Consider the following 21,714-nt stretch of genomic DNA (forward strand, 5'->3'; position numbering starts at 1 on the left):
TTCTGTTAAATTTCGTCGCTCTAGCACACATACTCCGAGAGATAAGTGCGACTTCAGGCTCCTATTATGGGGTTACGGGGGCCAATACACGGGCCAGTTAGCGTACATTCGGCGACACTTTCATCGGAAACGATGGCACTGAGACGCGTACTTGAACTTGGCGCATGCGTGACCCATCGTAACACACAAGTCTGCCAAGGTTCGTCGCTCAAGCACACAAACTCCGAGAGATAAGTGCGACTTCAGGCTCCTATTATGGGGTAACGGGGCCAATACACGGCCAGTGAGCGTACATTCGGCGACACTTTCATCGGAAACGATGGCATTGAGACGCGTGCTGGAACTTGGCGCATGCGTGACCCATCGGGACACTCAATTCTGCCAAGTTTCGTCGCTCTAGCACACATACTCCGAGAGATAAGTGCGACTTAAGGCTCCTATTATGGGGTTTCGAGGGCCAATACACGGGTCAGTTAGCGTACATTCGGCGACATTTTCACCATACATGATGGCACTGAGACCCGTGCTGGAACTTGGCGCATGCGTGACCCATCGGGACACACAAGTCTGCCAAGTTTCGTATCTCCTGCACACATACTCCGAGAAATAAGTGCGACTTCAGGCTCCTATTATTGGGTAACGGGGCAAATACACGGGCCAGTTAGCGTCCATTCGGCGACACTTTCACCTGAAACGATGGCACTGAGACGCGTGCTGGAACATGGCGCATGCGTGACCCATCGGGACACACAAGTATACCAAGGTTCGTCGCTCTAGCACACAAACTCCGAGAGATAATTGCGACTTCAGGCTCCTATTATGGGGTAACGGGGCCAATACACGGGCGTGTTAGCGTACATTCGGCGACACTTTCACCGAAAATGATGGCACTGAGACGCGTGCTGGAACTTGACGCATACGGGACCCATCGGGACACACACGTCTGCCAAGTTTCGTTGCTATAGCACACACACTCCGAGAGATAAGTGCGACTTCAGGCTCCTTTTATGGGATAACGGGGCCAATACACAGGCCAGTTAGCGTACAATCGGCGACACTTTCACCGGAAACGATGGCACCGAGCCGCGTGTTGGAACGTGGCGGATGCGTGAACCATCGGGACACTCATTTTGCCAAGTTTTGTCGCTCTAGAACTCATACACCGAGAGATAAGTGCGACTTAAGGCTCCTATTATGGGGTTACGATGGCCAATACACGGGCCAGTAAGCGTACATTCGGCGACACTTTCACTGGAAACAATGGCACTGAGACGCGTGCTGGAACTTGGCACATGCGTGACCCATCGGGACACACAAGTCTGCCAAGTTTCGTCGCTCTAGCACACATACTCCGAGAGATTAGTGCGACTTCAGGCTCCTATTATAGGGTTACGGGGGGCCAATACACGGACCAGTTAGCGTACATTCGGCGACACTTTCACCGGAAACGATGGCACTGAGACGCGTGCTGGAACTTGTCGCATGCGTGACCCATCGGGACACACAAGTCTGCCAAGTTTTGTATCTCTAGCGCACATACTCCGAGAGATAAGTGCGACTTCAGGCTCCTATTATTGGGTAACGGGGCCAATACACGGGTCAGTTAGCGTACATTCGGCGACAATTTTACCGGAAACCATGGCACTGAGACGCGTGCTGGAACTTGGCGCATGCGTGACCCATCGGGACACACAAGTCTGCCAAGTTTCGTCGCTCTAGCACACGTACTCCGAGAGATAAGTGCGACTTCAGGCTCCTATTATGGGGTTACGGGGGCCAATACACGGGCCAATTAGCGTACATTCGGCGACACTTTCACCGGAAACAATGGAACTGAGACGCGTGCTGTAACTTGGCGCATGCGTGACCCATCGGGACACACAAGTCTGCCAAGTTTCGTCGCTCTAGCACACAAACTCCGAGAGATAAGTGCGACTTCAGGCTCCTATTATGGGGTAACGGGGCCAATACTCAGGCCAGTTAGCGTACATTTGGCGACACTTTCACCAGAATCAATGGCACTGAGATGCGTGCTGGAACTTGGCGCATGCGTGACCCATCGGGACACACAAGTTTGACTAGTTTCGTCGCTCTAGCACACATACTCCGAGAGATAAGTGCGACCAAAGGCTCCTATTATGGGGTTACGGGGGTCAATACATGGGCCAGTTAGCGTACATTCGGCGACACTTTCTCCAGAAATGATGGCACTGAGGCGCGTACTAGAACTTGGCGCATGCGTGACCCATCGGGACACACAAGTCTGCCACGTTTCGTCGCTCTAGCACACATACTCCGAGAGATAAGTGCGACTTCAGGCTCTTATCATGGGGTAACGGGGCCAATACATGGGCCAGTTAGCGTACATTTGACGACATTTTCACCGGAAACGATGGCACTGAGACGCGTGCTGGAACTTGGCGCATGCGTGACCCATTGGGACAAACAAGTCTGCCAAGGTTCGTCGCTCTAGCACACACACTCCGAGAGATAAGTTCGACTTCAGGCTCCTATTATGGAGTAACGGGGCCAATACACAGGCCAGTTAGCGTACATTCGGCGACTTTTTCACCGGAAACGATGGCACTGAGACGCGTGCTGGAACTTGGCGCATACGAGACTCATTGGGACTCACAAGTCTGCCAAGTTTCGTTGCTCTAGCACACATACTCCGAGAGATAAGTGCGACCAAAGGCTCCTATTATGGGGTTACGGGGGTCAATACATGGGCCAGTTAGCGTACATTCGGCGACACTTTCTCCGGAAACGATGGCACTGAGGCGCGTACTAGAACTTGGCGCATGCGTGACCCATCGGGACACACAAGTCTGCCAAGGTTCGTCGCTCTAGCACACATACTCCGAGAGATAAGTGCGACTTCAGGCTCCTATCATGGGGTAACGGGGCCAATACATGGGCCAGTTAGCGTACATTCGGTGACACTTTCACCGGAAACGATGGCAATGAGAACTTATGACAAAATATTTAAGTTTAAAGATTGATGATCGAAGTACATTCTCTATCAAATCCAATCAAACGGGTATATACAGTATGTACAATTAGCGAATGATAGACAATGAAATTAGGATGAGTATAAGACATGAAAAAAATCACTTTATGGCATCACGTGCACCTATGTGTTTACCCCAGAAAAACGGCAAACGCTTGTGTTTTTGAAAATCTTTAAAACATAAATGTTTAATATAGTTTGTACAACCGTTTTGATTTTGTCTAAAGTATGAAAGGAATAGGCATTTGTATTTTAAAAAAAAGATGAAATAAACGTCAAATCGGGACAGGGGTTACCCACCGATAATGGGTAAATTAACTTCGCATTGCTGACTGCACGTATACTTTTATTAAGACCGATAGAAAGCTGAAATTACATTTAGATTTTATGAAACAAGTCTTTTTTTGAAAATTGTGACCATAGAAAATATTGTTTTAAGAAAAAACTAAAATTCGTTATATATTTATAACGTCTAGAGAACATGTCACTTTACTGCTTCTTTTCATGATTTTAACATGCTGCTACATAACCAAATATCTAAGCCCGCACCACATAGGTGTAGGTTCATTTTTCAATCATACATATACGGAATACAACATCTTCAATGTATGGGGCTGATTTGATCTATGGGTCATGATTTTAACAAAGAGAACTTCAAACCTCTGGGCCTTGCAGATTCTGAAGAAAGGATTTTTTAGTTAGATTGCTATTGAAGTATGTACAAACCATGTGACCCCTGGATCGTGGCTACATTTGATCAAAGGGACACAATTTGCACTTGAAAATTGTACAGTACAACTGCCTTATTCTTAATATCAAATATCAAGGCTCTCAGCTTTATCGATGTTGTTTTACTTGTTGTTGCATTGACCATTTTAGCACATACCTTTAAAGATCCTTAGTCACTAGTTGGTTTAAACCACATATGCGTTATTGAAAAAGTTGAAAACCACTTTAAAGTGATGTTAAGCTCTGTTGACCTATTCATGCAACAAACCGGGACGATTTGAACAACATTTAAAGATGGGCGAAGTACATTCATGTGAAGTTTTATGAAAATCTGCTCCGAGGTTAGGGCGAGATTTCGTTGATCGAGCAAAACGCTCAAAATGCGGTAATAATATCAGTTCAGAGCGTTACTGTCTTACCATATTTTAAGATCCAAATATGTACATTTTCTAACAGATTCGACCAACATTTATTTGATTGAAACATTTGTTTACAATAGATGTATAGCTGATAACAAACATTAAATTTTTAATCAACAAAACACCTTTGGCGCTTTGTTTGTATTCATTGATTGCTGTATTCATTTTTTCCGATACGACTCTAACTGCAGCGTCTAGTTCATGTTCCAAATATAAAAACACAATATAATGATAAAGTATTTAAACGTAAATACAATTTCATCAATGCACTTCAAAACATTGAGTTCAAATGTCGATCATAAAATCTAACTGGGCTTTTACAAAGGTGTGCCATACTGAAATTCTATTAAGTATTAAATCAAAAATGTACACACGTTATGTTTAAAAAAAAGAGTTAAATATCGGTTCATAGAAATACATTGGCACCTGCATGTATTTAAACACCTGGGTATAGAGGAGCAAGCTTGGGATAACTAACGAAAATCTAGTGGTGCGAGTGTTAAGCGGCATTTGAACCAAGCAACACTCCTTCCCTACACCAAAATCATACCATAAGATCATTGTCCCCAAAGTGGAAAACAAGGTTAATGGAACACAATATAATTAATAATTATAATGTTTATATACTGTTTAATTAAACTGATATCGTTTGACGACGCACGAGACATCATCAGAATAAATTTTGAATGCAAGTTTTATTTCGATTTGCAAAATGGCTTTAAGGGTATTCAACCGAATTAACTCATTTTGTAAATCGACATATACAATGTCGTTAGCATGATCACCATGGCGACGTAATACAGATGGCGTGTGTGTGTGCGTGGATTTGTGTGCTTACATTATCTCAAAACAGTTGAAATAATGATTTGGAGTCAATGTTACAAATGCGTATTTTTAGATTTAAAACGCACGAAAAGATCATGAATACGCCAGATTCTATAGATAAACCAACAATTTATTCTATAATATCAAATGGTATAAGCATAGGAAATTAATAAATAATAAAATAAGTGACAAAATTAAATGTAAACAAGAGCACCGCATAGCGGTTGCCAACGCCCGGCTGTGGGTGCAGTGTTGAATAAATGAAACCTTGTCAGAAGAAAAGGAAGAAAGGAAAGTGTTTATATTTTATTAGAGGTCACAGTGACCTTTGACCTAGTGACCAAACAATGGGTGTGGCGTGTAGAACTCATCAAGGTGCAGCTACATACAAGTTGTAAGACGCCGGACGGCATACGCCGGTCGGCAGACGACGAGCTTGCTATGACAATACCTCGGGTTTTCTCCGAAAACATCCGAGCTAAAAATAATTTCAACGGTTTTTAGATAGAAAAATGTTAAAATCTCAAAATATACGTATATTAATGTTTTAACAAAATAAATTAATAACAAACATCCTGAGAAAATTGCTCACCACAAACAATTCAATATTCCACTTGAACAATCCTGTATTACATTCAAAATTTTACTAACCACACATGCATCTTTTTGTCAAAATATAATTCATCTTAAAAATTTTACAAAATACATTATCACATGTTGCTCACAAATTATGTGTTCATACACTGGTTAATGTTTCTCGATATCTTGCAATGCCCAAACAAGTTTTGACATCGACAAAAGATCCGAAAGCTTCATCATCTCATGTAGACATTTGTAGAAGAAATCTGGAGAGTCAATCTTCATCTGAAGAAGTAGTGCAACTTCACCGACAGTGATTCGTCCCGGCAAAACACTAAGGTCAAGACAAAGGGACGATATTTTATATTTACATCTATGAATTTCTTAGAGTATAGCACTAACATGTTCAAGCAGCAATGAAGCAATGTCTGATAATGTCCGTTATGTCTATATTCACAAAACGACACATTCTTAATACTATAAGTGGACATATCAAGACGTGGCTTAAATACGCTCACGCGATTTTGGCAACAAACAAATTTTACTTTTGTTGTACTTTCAGTTCAGAGACATGAAGTACAATAAAAATTTATATCTTGCATCGCGTGAACAGGCAGAAAGAATAGTTTTCAGCTCTAAAAGTGTATTGACCATTACAAATAAGCAAGAGGGCAGTAATGGATCTTGAGCACTCATCTGTGAGCTGTTCTTGAGAGCAGGGATTTTTTTATGCTTATAAAGTCGATTAACCGTTGGATCCCCGGTTCATAGCCATTTAAAATTTGAACAAAAACTAAGTAAAATACCACTGTACGATATTACGTACCAAATAGAAAACATTTTTTTATTTGTGGTTTAAGCGTTTACGTTTTTAACGTCTAAAGTAACAATAATAACCCTGGGGCGACGCATGTTTTGACCCCTGGGCGAGAAAAATTTCGACTCCGGGGAAATGATATTAATCCTAAAGGACAAAGAAGAGTTTTAAAAATATATTTTGTAATATAAGTCCATATAAAGCAATCAATACACTAGCCGTGGCCAGTTTTGTCTCCATGGCATGATTTTTTTTAAACTCTGTAGAAAATTACGATACAATGTTACATACCGAATATTACACCCGTTTTTTTACTAACAGAGAAGCAAATGCGGTAATTTGCTAATCAGGTATGTATTCACCAAGTGGCCCACTGAGTGTTCAAAGTTTTTACCTCAGGGACTTGATTTGATCAAATTATTGAAAACCAAACATCTAAGCCCATAGCGCTATAGTCAAAAGATGGGACCATGTTTTATCCGAATGGCATGATGCTTGCCACAATAAGCCTATGATGTTTAAAACTACATATAAGAGCTCTGTGTTTAGTCGTTTTTGCATCTACATTAACTATGTGAATCCTGGAGCTTTATTAATTTGTACCCACGGGACATAATTTAAGCAAACTTTGTTCATGAACACATTATGATTCTAAATACCAAATGTTCTGGCTGTCAGCTCAATCAATTGTGAGAACCTTGTTGTTTCAGAGATTTTTCAATTATTTCAGTTTATATATATTAAGGTCTTGTGGATCTCTGTATGTTTCAGATTTGACCGAATGGGCAATATTAAAAACATTTTAGTGGACGACTGCACAATGTCAAATATAATTTAAGTGGAGACTATTCATTACGTTTTCATGTTCAAATCTATGTTTAGCTCCGTTGCCTTAATATGGACAGACAATGATTCGAATAACTTTGAAAGTCGATCACCCAAGGATCATTCATGTGAAATGTCGTGAAAATTGTCCATGCGATATAGGACGAAGAACACAGAAAAAAGGCGATACCAAATGCTCATCTTGTACACACTGTAAACAGGTGACCTCAACACTAACAAAAGAAAAAAAAGTATTTCTATAACTTTAAATTTGTATTACCTGTTCAGATCGTTTTTGTCTATCCATCTTTTAAGATCAGAATCTGTCCATTTTCGCACAGATTCGACGGTTCTGTTGGAAACCGATACCCTAGACACTGTTCTACCTGAGTCCACATGGTCAACTGTTCGGGCAGGTTCTGAGTTGATCTGCATGTAACGAAATGCACATACCAACATATCAACTTTGATAGTTATTTAGACCCAGTAAAACGAGCATTAAATTATTTATGTGCCCAAGCCATTTATTAGATTAGCAAGGTAATTACAATTGTATTTTATAAAATACGATAAACGAAATGCGTACGTTATTAGTATATCAACTATATTAAATAAAACTGTTTTATGTTTTCTATACACAACACTTCTAAATCATATTACATATACGCTTAGAATACACTTAGAGTAACTGATATTTCTAGCACAGGCATAACACATTTTTCAGAATTATTACATGCATAACGTTACACATAAACAAAGAACGGTACCACAAATGCAACACGACGTTCCAAAAATAGCCAATCCCGGTGATACACGTACCGGTTTTGCAATTTCAGGTTTAATGACAGGCTCCTTTTGCTCCTGGCCTAGGTTCCATTGTTTCCCCATCTCCTTCAACAGGCCGGCCATTTTATCCTCAAAGGGATACTTCCCGCTAAACTCGTAGAACAATTTAGCGCCACAGATGAATCCCAGCCAACCGTCTGGCACGTAGCCGCGTTCCATTTTCAACGGAATGATCTTCTTACTCTTCTGAAACGCATACTCGGCCTCTGAAGTACAAGGTAAATGATTAGGTATAAAATAGTATGGCATACTATTTTTGCAATGGAGTCGGGAAAGTATTTGTTTAAGACAGTGGGAAATAGTTGCAAGTCAGTGGGGCATAGTATTTTGGCAAGACAGTAAAGCATGGTATTGTTGAAAGACAGTGTAACATAGTATTTTTGCAAGACAGTAGGGTAAAGTTTTTTGCTTTAGTTTTTCTTCTGAAAATGAGACATTAATATAACTCATTATACTGTTATTATACTCAGTTGGCGGGTAAGATTTTTTGATACTCTATTAGGATGTTGAAATATTAACTTTTAAATATTGGTAAGCTTTTTTATTTGACCACGTATTCTTCAAAACATCCACTTATTGTTAAAGGCTTACACAATGAGTTCGTGCTTATGTGTTAATGTGTTCAAAATTTCGTTAAACAATATTTTACATAAAGTAGCATTAACTACACAACTGCTCAGCACTTTGGAACAAAACCCAAATGATAGAGTTTTTCATTGTATTAAAACAAATTGATCAAAACTAATATTTCAAGCAGCAATCCAAGCTTTTTCGAATTTAAGCTAAACTTGTACGCTCAGTATATAATGTTACAAGAGACAAACCGGCTCTGCAGTTTGGGCTGTTCTTGTACTTCTGTGACATGCACATCAGAACTAGTTCTGCATTTTCCACCGCGCTGGCCATGGCTTGTAGAGTAGATCCACCCATTTCATCAATATCCATCCACACCTGGCAATTAAAAGACGGTCGATGTTTTAATCGAAATGTATATCAATGATAAACACAAAATGAAGTTTAATGTATCAGGTTATCAACATATTTTAAACAAATTCTGCGCAAGTATTTGAGTATTTATTTACAATTGCAATTAACTCAAAGACTTAAAGATTTCAAGAAAATAACACAAGTTGTCATTTACAATTAAATGGACATTATACATTCATCAATAGGGCACTGTGGTATGCTTTACTATGTTAAATTAAAGTGCATTAGATATTGTATTAACTTAATTTATGCAAATGTAAAACTTAAATATAAAGAAAAGAAATTAAATAAAGCATCTTTTTAATTAATTGGTAAAGACAATAAGTGCGTACTCTAAAGCCGTTAAGTTTGAGTTGATCTCTTATCCGTTTCATAATCTCTTGATCGGACCACTGATAGGAGATCATCACGTGACCTCGGTCGACCTTTTCCTCGCCTGAAAAACATAGTTAAGATTATTCATTTAAGGAACTATACACTAGATTACCTACACGGCATTAAAAGCATATTTATGCATACACCTTCGTCTGGCAAAGTTGTTAACATGTTTTCAAGTTCTACAGATGTAAGCAATAATATCGAAACGGTTATTTTCTGGAAAGAATATATGGCAATCTAAGACCTGGTGCTTCAGGCTGTTTAAAGAACTTTGTCAAAATAAGAGACAGTTTATTAATAACGTATGGAGAAACATACAGGTAACACCAAATATAACTTTCTTATTATATGATATTTGTTAGCAAAATAAGCGTGTGTTTTTGTCTTGGTAATGTCTTATAATTGTAAAATTATTGCAATTATGATGATTAAAATGTATGCATTTTCATGAATGGAATACCCTACTTTATTACTTTATGACTATATAGTGTCTGTAACTTTATAATCGAACACATCCTAGCATTTGTTCTCATAATTGAAAACTGACAGACTACCTGCTTTTCTTTCGGAAGAATTAATTCGATCAAAGCAATATTTACAATAAAAATATAGCTATAAATCAAAACTAAAATGTTCTTTCAATTAAAATACCTTTAGCACTATGTGTTTCCCTGGAACGTTTATTAACTCCTTCTGACTTTGCTCTGACTGCTGTATCTTCTTCCAGTTTCAAAGCTAAAAATAGCATGAAACGGTACACTGTTAACACCAATACAATTTGATATATATACTTAGGGGTAGACTGGTCAAGTGTAAAGATAATACAATTTAACTGTGTTTTATACCTTATGTAAATATTTACATGTACCATAATAAATTGAAAATAAATATTCAATCTAACATGTAAACATTTCTTTACTGTGTATATGCTAAAGTATAATCATATATAAAACAAAATTTATTAATGAATAATATAATCATACCAAAATCTCTGTATTTTTGGAGCTCACATGTCTTTAGCATGTCTCGATGATTCCACAATGCACCATTGCAAGCTTTCTTGATGTTGACATTTTCCGATTTCTTTAGTTCGAACAACAGTTCCAGTACGCCTAGGTCCTCAGTACTGACCACCTTCTGCTGATTATCTTTGTCAAAGCTCAGAGCCCATATTGCATGCACACTTTCTAAAAAAAATAGAACCAATCAATAATGGTAAATTAAAGCTTAAAGCATCAACACATATAAAGTGTTTTTTATGCTCTTATACTCCAATCACCGACTTGAAAATAAAGATTAGTTGGTGTACAAAGCAGTGTGTTTCATTGATAACATAGAACAAATTATAAGATTTGCATCGGTTGGCCACTAAGTATTTGCAAGAGAATGCAAAGATCCACAGTTGCATTTAAAAAAGTATGTGAATCTTCTTGGTAGACAACAAGTAAAAAAAATGCCACAGAAAATGTATCTTTAACATAAACATTTATGATTTTCTGTACATCCTTTAAAACTCGTAACAATCTGAAATGGCGAATGTTCTTTACATGCAGTTGAAGTTATTAATGCACCATATGACTATACTTAACTTTCTATATTCATACAACGTGCAGCTTGAAATAGCAACTTTGACTTTCTGAGTTAAACATACATGTGTTGATGTAAAAAATTGTGGAAAATATTAGAGAATACTGTGTTTACCAAAGGCCAAATCTGACCTATGTAATTTTATTTAACATGTCTTTCAGCACTTTTTAGCACATGTTGCAATATTACTTTTGCCTAATGTGTAATAACCGGAACTATGTAATTCGACACTAAAATATGCTGTACAATGTAGTTTAAATTTATAAGAACATCAATGGTTATCGAAAAATACATTTTTACCCAATTGCTCTTCTTCATTGCCGGTTCGACCCAATTTCACGAGCAACTCCAGGGCACCAAGCTCAACCAGCAATTTCTTGTTGGCATCATTTTGAGCAATCATTCGGATTGCTGAATAAGTTGAAAGCGGTAGCAATAAATCAATTGTTTTTAACATTACATTCGTTATCTGCATTAGCAAACGAAAAGCTTTAAAATTACAACGAAAAACACAAGTACTCTTATAGGTTTTCGACATTATGCTGACAATAAGGCAAGCCGATGGAAATTCTGACTTAGTTATAAACAAAAGAAATCAAAACGTCTGGTTACAGATACAATATTTTTGGACCGAAAAACAACTTGTCCGGTGGTTATTTCAATATATTCATAATATAAACTTTGTAAAAATTATTTTTTTAAAGTATAAAAACACTTTACAGCAACAGTTATAAGGCGTAAACAAGTTGTTTGTTTCCAATAACCTGACAGACCTTAATTTTTGCGCAGTTTCTCACATTTGTTCGGCCATTCAGATTTAGTTTCCGATTCAATGTTACAATCCTTAAAATTCACTAAATTAACAATAACTTATAAAGAAAGGACTTTGCTTTTCGAGAAAATTGGACAATTTCTGTATAACTTATGTAATAACACGTTAACGCAAGGAAAAGTTTAGTTGACTTACCTTTTTTAAAGGTAAAGGCAATGGCCAAGGAATGAACTTATTGTCTGATGATGATACTAGACTCATCTTCAACACATTAGTGAAAAAAAAACAAAAAAAAAATACGAAGGAGATCAAAAACAAACGAAAAATAACGAAGGAGATCAATGTACATACTGTAACCACACTCTTTGCATGACCATCCATTACAGCGGCGTAGTTTGGTTGCCAGACCTTTCTGAAGAACTTTTAGGAGAAACTTAACCCGATCATGTGCTGCATTGATTATTTCACTCTCTGCCTCGTTTACTATACCTGTAAATTATGCAATTAATAGTTTGTCATGTTGTCAGCGCCTTGACAATTTCTAAACATGACAGACATCGATGAATACCCAGTAAATCTAGTATACTTGTAACATTCACACTAGAGCGATGCCATTCATGAAGACATTATCGCAGAGGCAATGATTATTCACATGTACAATATAAATATTTAATGCCTATTTGCAAATTTCTTAATTTTATTATAAACAATATTAAAATCTAAACATGAGTGAACATATCAGGATTTTTTGTAACCCTATTGTTTGCTTTTTTGGTAAGAAAGACATACTCGCTAATGTTGCCAGAGCGGTCAAACTAAACATCTCGTCAGTAGAGGTCAGGTAGGGCTGCATGACGCTCGTAAAGTCGAGAGTCCGGAGACGTTGGTTGTTATTAGGTCTCATTGAAACGTTGTGGGCGACTGACAGACAAAACTTCATCAGCTTGGCTTCTTCTTTCTAAACAATTACATGCCACGAGACTACAATAAGTAGCATCAGCAAAATACGTGAAATTCAAACCAAAGCCGGCAGACACATGGACGAATGTTAAGAAATACTTTCAAAATACTTAACTCATTTGTTTACGAATGTTTATCATACACATTTTAGATTGTTCGACCATTGATAACAGCACAATCTATCATAAGCATAGAAGCTTTAAGGTTTCAAACGCAAAAATAGTTGAGTGATAATTAATAAAAAGTAATAGTATATAAAGATCACTATAATCAATGAAGTAAAGTCATACCGACAACGTTGGTTCCTGACTCAGAAGATGTCTTGGGGCATATTTGAGTAGAATATCTTTGATAGTTTCCAAATATTCCTTATGATTTGCCAGCTCTATCGAAATAGCATCTGATGAATCAGAGAAATTCACGGCCGTCAAGACAGCATTTATCATTGGGTTGCAGGCTTTCTTGTTCGTCTTTCCATCATCTCCCATCCAACCTTGCCTGTACATCCGGATCAAACAATCACAAACCAGGCCCATAAACTTCGTCTCAAGCAGAATATTGGCAATGCCCAACCGAAACTGGATTCTCTGCTGCAACGATCCGCGTTTAAGGGTAAAGTAAGAATTGTAAAATTGTAAAATTGCGTTCCTGATGTTCATATTATAAACTCCTTCTTCGTTTATTTTGTCTTCTACAGCAAGTACTTCTGATGCAGTTGTTTTCAATTTACTGTATGTTTTTGTCTTCAATTCGTTTAATTCTTCTTCTGTCAATGGCTTCTTTTCCTTCTTTTCATCATCGTCATCATTAACTTCTTCGTCTTCTTCCTCCTCAAAAACGTTTTTGTCGTCTGGTGCATGCCCATGTTTAGTATCAATAATGATCTCCTTAGGTACATGATGCTCTCGGTATGCACTATTACGTAATATGGGTTGTTCAATGTCTTTTCTCTGCAAAACAACGTTTGATTCGTGGTGTGTCGTGTCCTTAGCTTCTGTTACATCATTCACGTCTTCAATAGCTTCAGGTTTCACTTTACGGGTGTTTATGGACATCATCTTAGAGCCTGAACCACTACCAACTCCTTTTTCAGAATTCAATTTCGTACTTGAATTATTACCGGTAATTGAATGATCTTCGGGTTCGTCTGGTAAACCTACAACTGGTTTCAAAAAATGTTCTGAACTACCAATCGCTTTATCTGTGTAAACAAATGTTTGTTCAGAATTGTCTAAAATCTCTTCGGATTTGTTTTTATTTTTTGCAACGGATGAGTTACAAATTCTTCCATCAGACGTTTGATTCTGTTTAAATGGAGCAGTTTCCGGACTTAAAACTTCTCCTGTTTGATCTGTGCATGAAATTTGAGCAGATTGATTACCACGGAATTTTGATCCGCCGCGCTGCTCTGAGTTTAAAATGTCTTTATTTGAAATGGAGTCAATGACAGAAGCTGGTTTTACTCCACACAACGGTGCAGACCCCATCAGTTTTAACTGTCAAAACCTGTCCAGTGGGAAAACACACAAGAATTAGCATAAGCAGTCATAAAGATGATTTTCAAATGAAACATATTTTATAAGGAGATTCTTGCTTTAAGTTACTGATAATGTTAATTTGTAAATTATTGAAATGCTATGGATATGTCAGTATTTTTGCACATGAAATTTGAAGTATAAATGAAGGGGACACACTTTTTCTTTCAAACATGTTATTTTATGTAGTTATGTTTTATGCATTAATTCTTTATCGGGTTTCATTATAACAATTTTTCCTATGTTTGATTTAGAAGTCAATTTAATAAATTAATACTTCTCACTTGGTATGAAATAATATATTTTACACATTAAAAAAAAATCATCACTCAGTGACACACTTTATATGTTGCCTTACTTACTGTGTGTGTTTATTTATGTTTAAGTATTGTGCAAGATGAGTGTATTAAGCTTCTTAACCTTTAAATCAAATTCAGCAAGGGCTGTTTGTAAAGCATGCATGCCCCCCATATGTGCTCTCCGTTGTAGTGACAGCCATTGTGTGAATATGTTTTTGTCACTGTGGCCTTGACCTTTGACCAAGTGACCTGAAAATCAATAGGGGTCATCTGCCAGTCATGATCAATGTACCTATGAAGTATCATGATCCTAGTCATAAGCGTTCTTGAGTTATCATCCGGAAACCATTTTACTATTTCGGGTCACCGTGAACTTGACCTTTGACCTAGTGACCTCAAAATCAATAGGGGTCATCTGCCAGTCATGATCAATGTACCTATGAAGTTTCATGATCCTAGGCATAAGCGTTCTTGAGTTATCATCCGGACACCATTTTACTATTTCGGGTCACCATGACCTTGACCTTTGACCTAGTGACCTCAAAATCAATAGGGGTCATCTGCAAGTCATGATCAATGTACCTATGAAGATTCGTGGTCGTAGCCATAAGCGTTCTTGATTTATCATCCGGAAACCATTTTACTATTTCAGGTCACCATGACCTTGACCTTTGATATAGTGACCTGAAAATCAATAAGGGTCAACTGCGAGTCATGATCAATCTACCTATCAAGTTTCATGATCCTAGGCATAAGCGTTCTTAAGTTATCATCCGGAAACCATTTTACTATTTTAGGTCACCGTGACTTTGACCTTTGGCCTAGTGACCTGTAAATCAATAGGGGTCATCTGCAAGTCATGATCTATGTACCTACGAAGTTTCATGATCCTAGGCATAAGCGGTTTTGAGTTATCATCCAGAAACCATTTTACTATTACGGGTCACTGTGACCTCGACCTTTGACCTAGTGACCTGAAAATCAATAGGGGTCATCTGCCAACCATTATCAATCTACCTACGAAGTTTCATGATCTTAGGCTTAAGCGTTCTTGAGTTATCATCCGGAAACCATTTAACTATTTTGGGTCACTGTGACCTTGACCTTTGACCTAGTGACCTGAAAATCAATAGGGATCATCTGTGAGTCATGATCAATCTACCTATCAAGTTTTATGATCCTATCCTAGGTGTTCTTGAGTTATCATCCGGAAACCATTTTACTATTTTGGGTCACTGTTACCTTGATCTTTGACCTAGTGACCTGAAAATCAATAGGGGTCATTTGCAAGTCATGATCAATCTACCTATCAAGTTTCATGATCCTAGGAATAGGCGTTCTTGAGTTATCATCCGGAAACCATTTTACTATTTCGGGTCACCTTGACCTTGACCTTTGACCTAGTGACCTCGAAATCAATAGGGGTCATCTGCGAGTCATGATCAATGTACCTATGAAGTTTCATGATCCTAGGCCCTAGCGTTCTTGAGTTATCATCCGGAAACCACCTGGTGGACGGACGGACAGACCGACCTACATGTGCAAAGCAATATACCCCCTCTTCTTCGAAGGGGGGCATAATAATTTAACTTGAACCTTTAATAATTTAGTATAAACTTTATTTACAATGAATAAAGTATGCATTTTAATATAAAGAAGCATTTAATATGGTGAGAAATAAAATTATTATATAAATGCAATTATGTGTTTCATTCTTAAGTTCAAAATGAAAACCAAACCTGAACCTTTTAAATAATAAAAGAAAAACCTGAGATTTACAAATCCTTTCTTAAAAACAACCAAAAACATTTAATCCTTTTTCACAAAGGTTGTTCCTGGCCTTTGTGATTTTACTCCTTCAATAGAATTGACCTCAACACAGACCAAAATTATAAATATAATTAATTAAAAAATGTACACACAAATTAACAAGTTCTATACGAGTCAAAATGTTCAAATTTAGTTTCACACTATTATTCTCACATTAACTTACTTGTTTTTCATCTGTTAACAATAATTTCACTTCTGTAAGAAAGCCATAAGTTAAACAAAGATAATTACCTATAGCAAAATTATGATCTATTTATGAGTAAAATCCTAGCATGCATAATGAATGCCAGTTATGTTTCTGAGAATTTAAAGCTTTCAAACTAATAAACAGTTAAACCTATCCCATCTTCTTTTACCCACACAAAATAGGTCCAACTGTATCCTTGTGACACCATTTAGGAATGTAAATGTACCTTATCATGCTTAAAAAGTGCCTTTCCAATCAATGATTTGCAGGTTACCAATGACAAGGTTAGTTTTGCCTTAAGGCCAGTAGTAATTGTGTTATAAAATGATGTCAGTGTTTATCAATTGAATAATTTATTCTTTTGATTTGAATAACAAATAAATAATTTAATGACCTACACAATATAATTCACCATTCATACATTACTACCTTTTGTCAAACAAATACACAAATAAAACAAGTACTGCTACCATACCAATACAATTAATTTAGTGATTGATAAGGGCTTATTTGGAGCAGATTTATTTTACATCAATGACAAAGCCAGAGGAATATTTGTATGTGTTTTGATTTATTTTCTTCAAACAAAGTACAATTAAGTATAATTAATATAATTAAGTATTTATAGCAAAATATTTTATAAATATTTAACAACAAAGTAGAATATAAACATGGTATAATTATCATCATGCTTAGCAACAAAACTATAATATGTAAGTACCTATCTGAAGGGTACATTGAACACTTTATCCCCAAAGTTGAAAAAAAATGCTGAAATAGACAGTTATAGGATATTATAAAAAAAGTTACCCTCAACTGGGCTCGAACCACTGACCCCCTAGAGTAAAAGTCGAACGTTCTGTGCTTAAACAATGAGGGATGTATATTATACTTAATATAAGCAATCCTTTAGTATCATAAAATATAACAACAACAACAGAACCCTCCAAATTATGCAATCATTTTGCTATATAATTTGTACATTTTTGAATCATCAAAAGATACATATTTTAATGGATATTTTAGAGCATGGTTAATGTTCAGTATTACTATTTCCTCACAAAAATCATAACTATAACGAAAATCTGAGAATCTGAAACAATGTTTTTATCCCCACGCTTTTCGGGAGAAAAAGTGGGGATTATGTGGTTATCTCTGCGGTTTGTCCGTCTGTCCTGGCCACTATCCCCTTCTACACTATTAGCACTAGAACCTTGAAACTAACACACATGGAAGCTATGAGCATATGCGCGACAGTGCACTATTTGGAATTTTGATCTGACCCCTGGGTCAAAAGTTATGGGGGTTGGGGTGGGGCCTGGTCAGAGATTTTCACTCTTTTTTTTAAGGTTATTTTACATTAACTTATTTATTTCTACACTGAGTTACTTCAAATTGATACTGAACATCTCTTATGACACTACGGTCAATCTCAACTATGCATGGACTCATTACCAACCCTGGGGCACCCCTGGGTCAAACATGTGGCGTGGAGATACGCGTCAGCCTCTGCCGCGCCATTTCTAGTTTCATTTTGTCAACATGTTAAAAGGCCCTTTTTAAGAAACGCTAATTTTAAAGTTTGTTTAGTAAAATAAGGCAACAAGGCAGTAACAAACTGAGTTATTATGGTTTCAAGGGAATCATAAGGATCCTGCTTGTTTAGCGGATGGTCTGGGCCTTCAAACAGTAAAAGGGGGAGGTCTGTAGTGAAATATGGTGAGTCTGACTTTTAACAGCCTTGCTGTTGGGCTAGCTCTTTAGCCATGCGGTTACAGTGTCTGTTTACCACTCTGGAGGTCCGAGTTCAATCCCCTGTTGAAGCTCAGGATTTTTCACAATAATGGCGACAAGTCAGTAACAAACTGAGTAATGGTTTCAAGGAGAGCCATGAGGATCCCGCTTGTCTAGGCCTTGGAACATTAAGAGGGGGAGGAGTGTAGTAAAATAAGGTCACTCCCAACAGCCTTGCTGTTTGGCAAGTTCTTTTGTAACGTGGTAAGAGTGTCTAACTACCACTCTGCAGGTCGCCTTTGCAGTCCCCCATGGGAAATCAAAAAGGCATTATCAACAAAATGATTAATATCCTTTAAATATATAATTTATAATGTTCTATGATTTCATTGTGGCAACGAAAACCTCTTACTTCCCATGATCACTACAAACTAAATTTGAACATGATACATTCCGAAATATCCATTGACAGATTGAGCTTAACTCATACAAAGAAAGATTTACTTTGTTTTAGGTTCAATGAGCAACAATACCAAACAGTTTCGAAATATATTAATACATGTTCATCCATACCGTTGCTTCATAACGCACCTTGATGTGACGCATACATACCTGTAATTTCCAATTAATCTATTTGATTATCGATAATATCATGCATGCCTGGTTACATGTAAACAATCAAAGGGCAATCACTCTATTCGTTTGTGTATTTTAAGGCTACATTTTACCATTAAAAAAAAGTTCCGAAAATGCGCCAGTCTAGTCGACCGGACCACAGGAGTTTGAAATTCTATCAATATAGCTAATCTAATGGCTAAATTTTTTTTTTATACCCCTATATAGTATAAGACCCTGTTTTTCCAGTAATTTCCCTTGTTTACTGGAAAATGGGCGGGTCAGGGGTCTGCTGCGTTGCATTCCTGTAGTCTTTATACTATATAAGGGTATATTTTTTTTTATAAATATAGCCATTAGATTAGCTATATTGATAGAATTTCAAACTCCTGTGAATAGTGTCAGAGAATAACAAGACTAATACGATATTTTGAAAACATAATTTATTGTGTAAATATGTGTTGTTGTTTGAAAATTGTATGCAAGTGTATCGCCTATTTAAATCATATTAAATGTGTGTTTACAATAATATTAAACAAGCATCTGACTACTACTAGCCATTATAAGTAAAATCTAAAGTTTAAGTAGCACACATCGACAGATTAATAAGCTGTTAGTTAAGATTAATAAGCTGTTAGTTAAGATTAATAAGCTGTTAGTTAATGACGTTTTATTTTAATGTGGATAGCCTATTCACAATAACATTTTTGCAACATACCGTATGGATATATTTAGATAGTACAATACGCCTTGAGTCTATCGAGGGTAAATAGCGCAATCGGTAAGGCAGTACGCTCCATAATGTTCTGATAAATCTAAGCATTGGTTCGAATCGTAAAAGTTTCTACATATTTTGTGTTAGTATGTGCATGTTATAGAATACAATAATTATTAAATTGCCACTTCACTGTTGCTTTAAATATACTGATATACATACATTATCAATTGATTAATTATCGCGTATTTAAATATTTTAGGATTTGGAAAGTATCATCTCAGACCACTTTGGTCGTACCCCGGCGAGTACACCCGTTTGTTTCCAGACATTGGAGGCGAGTGACGAGAGCGACGTGGATACAAGCAGCTACGCCGACATCTGTCAGGGTCGTGTGAGGTCTATGGTGAGTGAAAATATTGATGCGAGTGTTGACAACGATAGCAACAACGAAGACGATCAAATCGATGGTCGATCACTGTCAGAAGATGAAAACCATGTTCGCAACGTACCAAGCGCTGGCGTACATGAACAAGGAGAGTGTGACCCTGATTGGTTGGCTGTAGAGCATTTCATGAAGGGATGTGGATGTGGCAGGCATTGTCAAAAGAACTTCACACCATCTTCGGTGTATCAGTCCATTTTAGACATGTGTGAGAAGAGTAAAGATGAAAAAGAAATGTTTCTTATGGGGATTTTAAGTAATTGTTTGGATACCTCTTCTAGCACTAAGAGAGGGAAGAAAGGTTTCCGCGTGCGCACACACTTTGCAATTAATGGTGCTTCAGTGTGTAGGGAAACTTTTCAGCTGTTTTTTGACGTTAAACGTGCTGTTCTATATGCGCTGATACAGACAGTAAATCAGGGCGGCTGTACACCGAGAACGCACGGGAACAGAGGGCGAAAACCTAAACACGCACTAATGTTTGATGATGTGAATCGGGTTGTGCAGTTCATCATGAACACATCCGAAGAAATCGGACTGCCATACCCAGCAGCTCCAAGGGGAAAAGACAATATTCCAATCGTCTTCCTTCCATCAAGCACAACAAAGTTGCATTTACATGCGCACTATAGCTCTGCTTGTGAAGAGAGAAATGTGCGGTGCGTGAAAATTTCGGCATTCAAAAGCATCTTGTTGCACTGCGTTCCGCACATTAAAATTGCAAAACCAAGAGAGGACGTTTGCGGCACCTGCGAGCGACTTCGAAGGGACATCGTGGGCGCTGTGACAGAAGACGAGAAGCTACATGCACTGACAGCAATGGAGACGCACATCACTGACGCTCGCAAGGTTGTTATTTGTAATACAACTTAATTTTAATTGTTAGCCTACACATATAAGTAATAATTTAATGTTTTATTCTCATCTTTTGCTGGTGTAATTAAAAATTTCAGTGATAACACCAAAACCAATACGATAATAGGTGTTGATAATAATGCATGCTCATATTTTACAGGAAAGAAACGTGTGCTTAAACTGTGTTCAGATGGCCGTTTCTGACCCAGTGCGATATTGCCACTTCACGTTTGACTTTTGTCAAAGTGTAAGTTTACCACACTACGGCAGACAGATGGGCCAAATATATTTTATGACACTCAGAAAAGTGCAGATCTTCGGTTTCCGCAAAAGTGGCGATAAACAACTGAACTTTCTAATCGACGAGAACGAAACCCATGGGAAAGATGGCAAGATGACGCACGGCCCAAACGCAGTGCTTTCCATGATAGATTGGGCACTGGAAGCAACGTCAAATCAATCTAGGTCATTCATTATTCACGCCGATAACTGTCCAGGTAATTAACAACACGGGCGTATTTAATGTGTACTACAGTTTAATTACTATATTTGTTTTGTATGGTATTAAGCTACGAATAGCTCTTGTAAGCTACGAAGCGCTACTATGTAAACTATGCTTTATATTATGAATACGATTTTTTGAACGAAAATACCACACGCGTGATCCGAATTACCGCCTAAAAAATAAAAAAGTGATATTATTTATACATTCGATTTTTTTTTACAAAACAACACAATGCTTGGATAATTTCTAAGTGTAAATTT

At 37.4% G+C, this 21,714-nt stretch overlaps 2 protein-coding genes across 4 annotated transcripts; one reads left to right on the plus strand and one right to left on the minus strand.

Moving 5' to 3' along the window:
• Window positions 1–5,084: 5,084 nt before the first annotated feature.
• Window positions 5,085–19,010, minus strand: LOC127864811 (uncharacterized). Of its 3 annotated transcripts, XM_052404697.1 has the most exons (13): window positions 18,932–19,010; window positions 13,025–14,240; window positions 12,564–12,732; window positions 12,126–12,263; window positions 11,303–11,413; window positions 10,399–10,602; window positions 10,067–10,150; window positions 9,370–9,473; window positions 8,875–9,001; window positions 8,024–8,256; window positions 7,485–7,633; window positions 5,709–5,896; window positions 5,085–5,461 (listed from the first exon to the last, which is right to left on the minus strand). In XM_052404697.1, exons 2-12 carry the CDS (start codon window positions 14,219–14,221, stop codon window positions 5,731–5,733), a joined length of 2,682 nt encoding a protein of 893 aa, XP_052260657.1. In that variant the 5' UTR covers window positions 14,222–14,240; window positions 18,932–19,010; the 3' UTR covers window positions 5,085–5,461; window positions 5,709–5,730. The 3 variants fall into 3 exon arrangements, with proteins under 3 accessions (XP_052260657.1, XP_052260656.1, XP_052260658.1); XM_052404696.1 differs by having other exon boundaries at window positions 5,086–5,896; XM_052404698.1 differs by lacking the exon at window positions 18,932–19,010 and having other exon boundaries at window positions 5,088–5,896; window positions 12,564–12,695; window positions 13,025–13,079.
• An 832-nt stretch (window positions 19,011–19,842) lies between these two features.
• On the plus strand, window positions 19,843–21,454 carry LOC127866145 (uncharacterized). Its single transcript, XM_052406569.1, has 2 exons — window positions 19,843–20,943; window positions 21,110–21,454. The coding sequence occupies exons 1-2, from the start codon at window positions 20,053–20,055 to the stop codon at window positions 21,452–21,454; spliced, it is 1,236 nt and encodes a 411-aa protein (XP_052262529.1). The 5' UTR covers window positions 19,843–20,052.
• Window positions 21,455–21,714: the final 260 nt, after the last annotated feature.

This window comes from Dreissena polymorpha, chromosome 1, assembly GCF_020536995.1.
Source record: "Dreissena polymorpha isolate Duluth1 chromosome 1, UMN_Dpol_1.0, whole genome shotgun sequence".
Classification (NCBI taxonomy): domain Eukaryota; kingdom Metazoa; phylum Mollusca; class Bivalvia; order Myida; family Dreissenidae; genus Dreissena; species Dreissena polymorpha.

Coding starts and splice junctions, on each gene's coding strand:
- LOC127864811 (XM_052404697.1), bottom strand. CDS start 14,221: ATGGGGTCTGCACCGTTGTGTGGAGTAAAACCAGCTTCTGTCATTGAC. Junction 12,733..13,024: donor GTCAGGAACCAACGTTGTCG/GTATGACTTTAC, acceptor GTAATTGTTTAG/AAAGAAGAAGCCAAGCTGAT. Junction 12,264..12,563: donor CGCTCTGGCAACATTAGCGA/GTATGTCTTTCT, acceptor CATAATTTACAG/GTATAGTAAACGAGGCAGAG.
- LOC127866145 (XM_052406569.1), top strand. CDS start 20,053: ATGGTGAGTGAAAATATTGATGCGAGTGTTGACAACGATAGCAACAAC. Junction 20,944..21,109: donor ACATCACTGACGCTCGCAAG/GTTGTTATTTGT, acceptor CATATTTTACAG/GAAAGAAACGTGTGCTTAAA.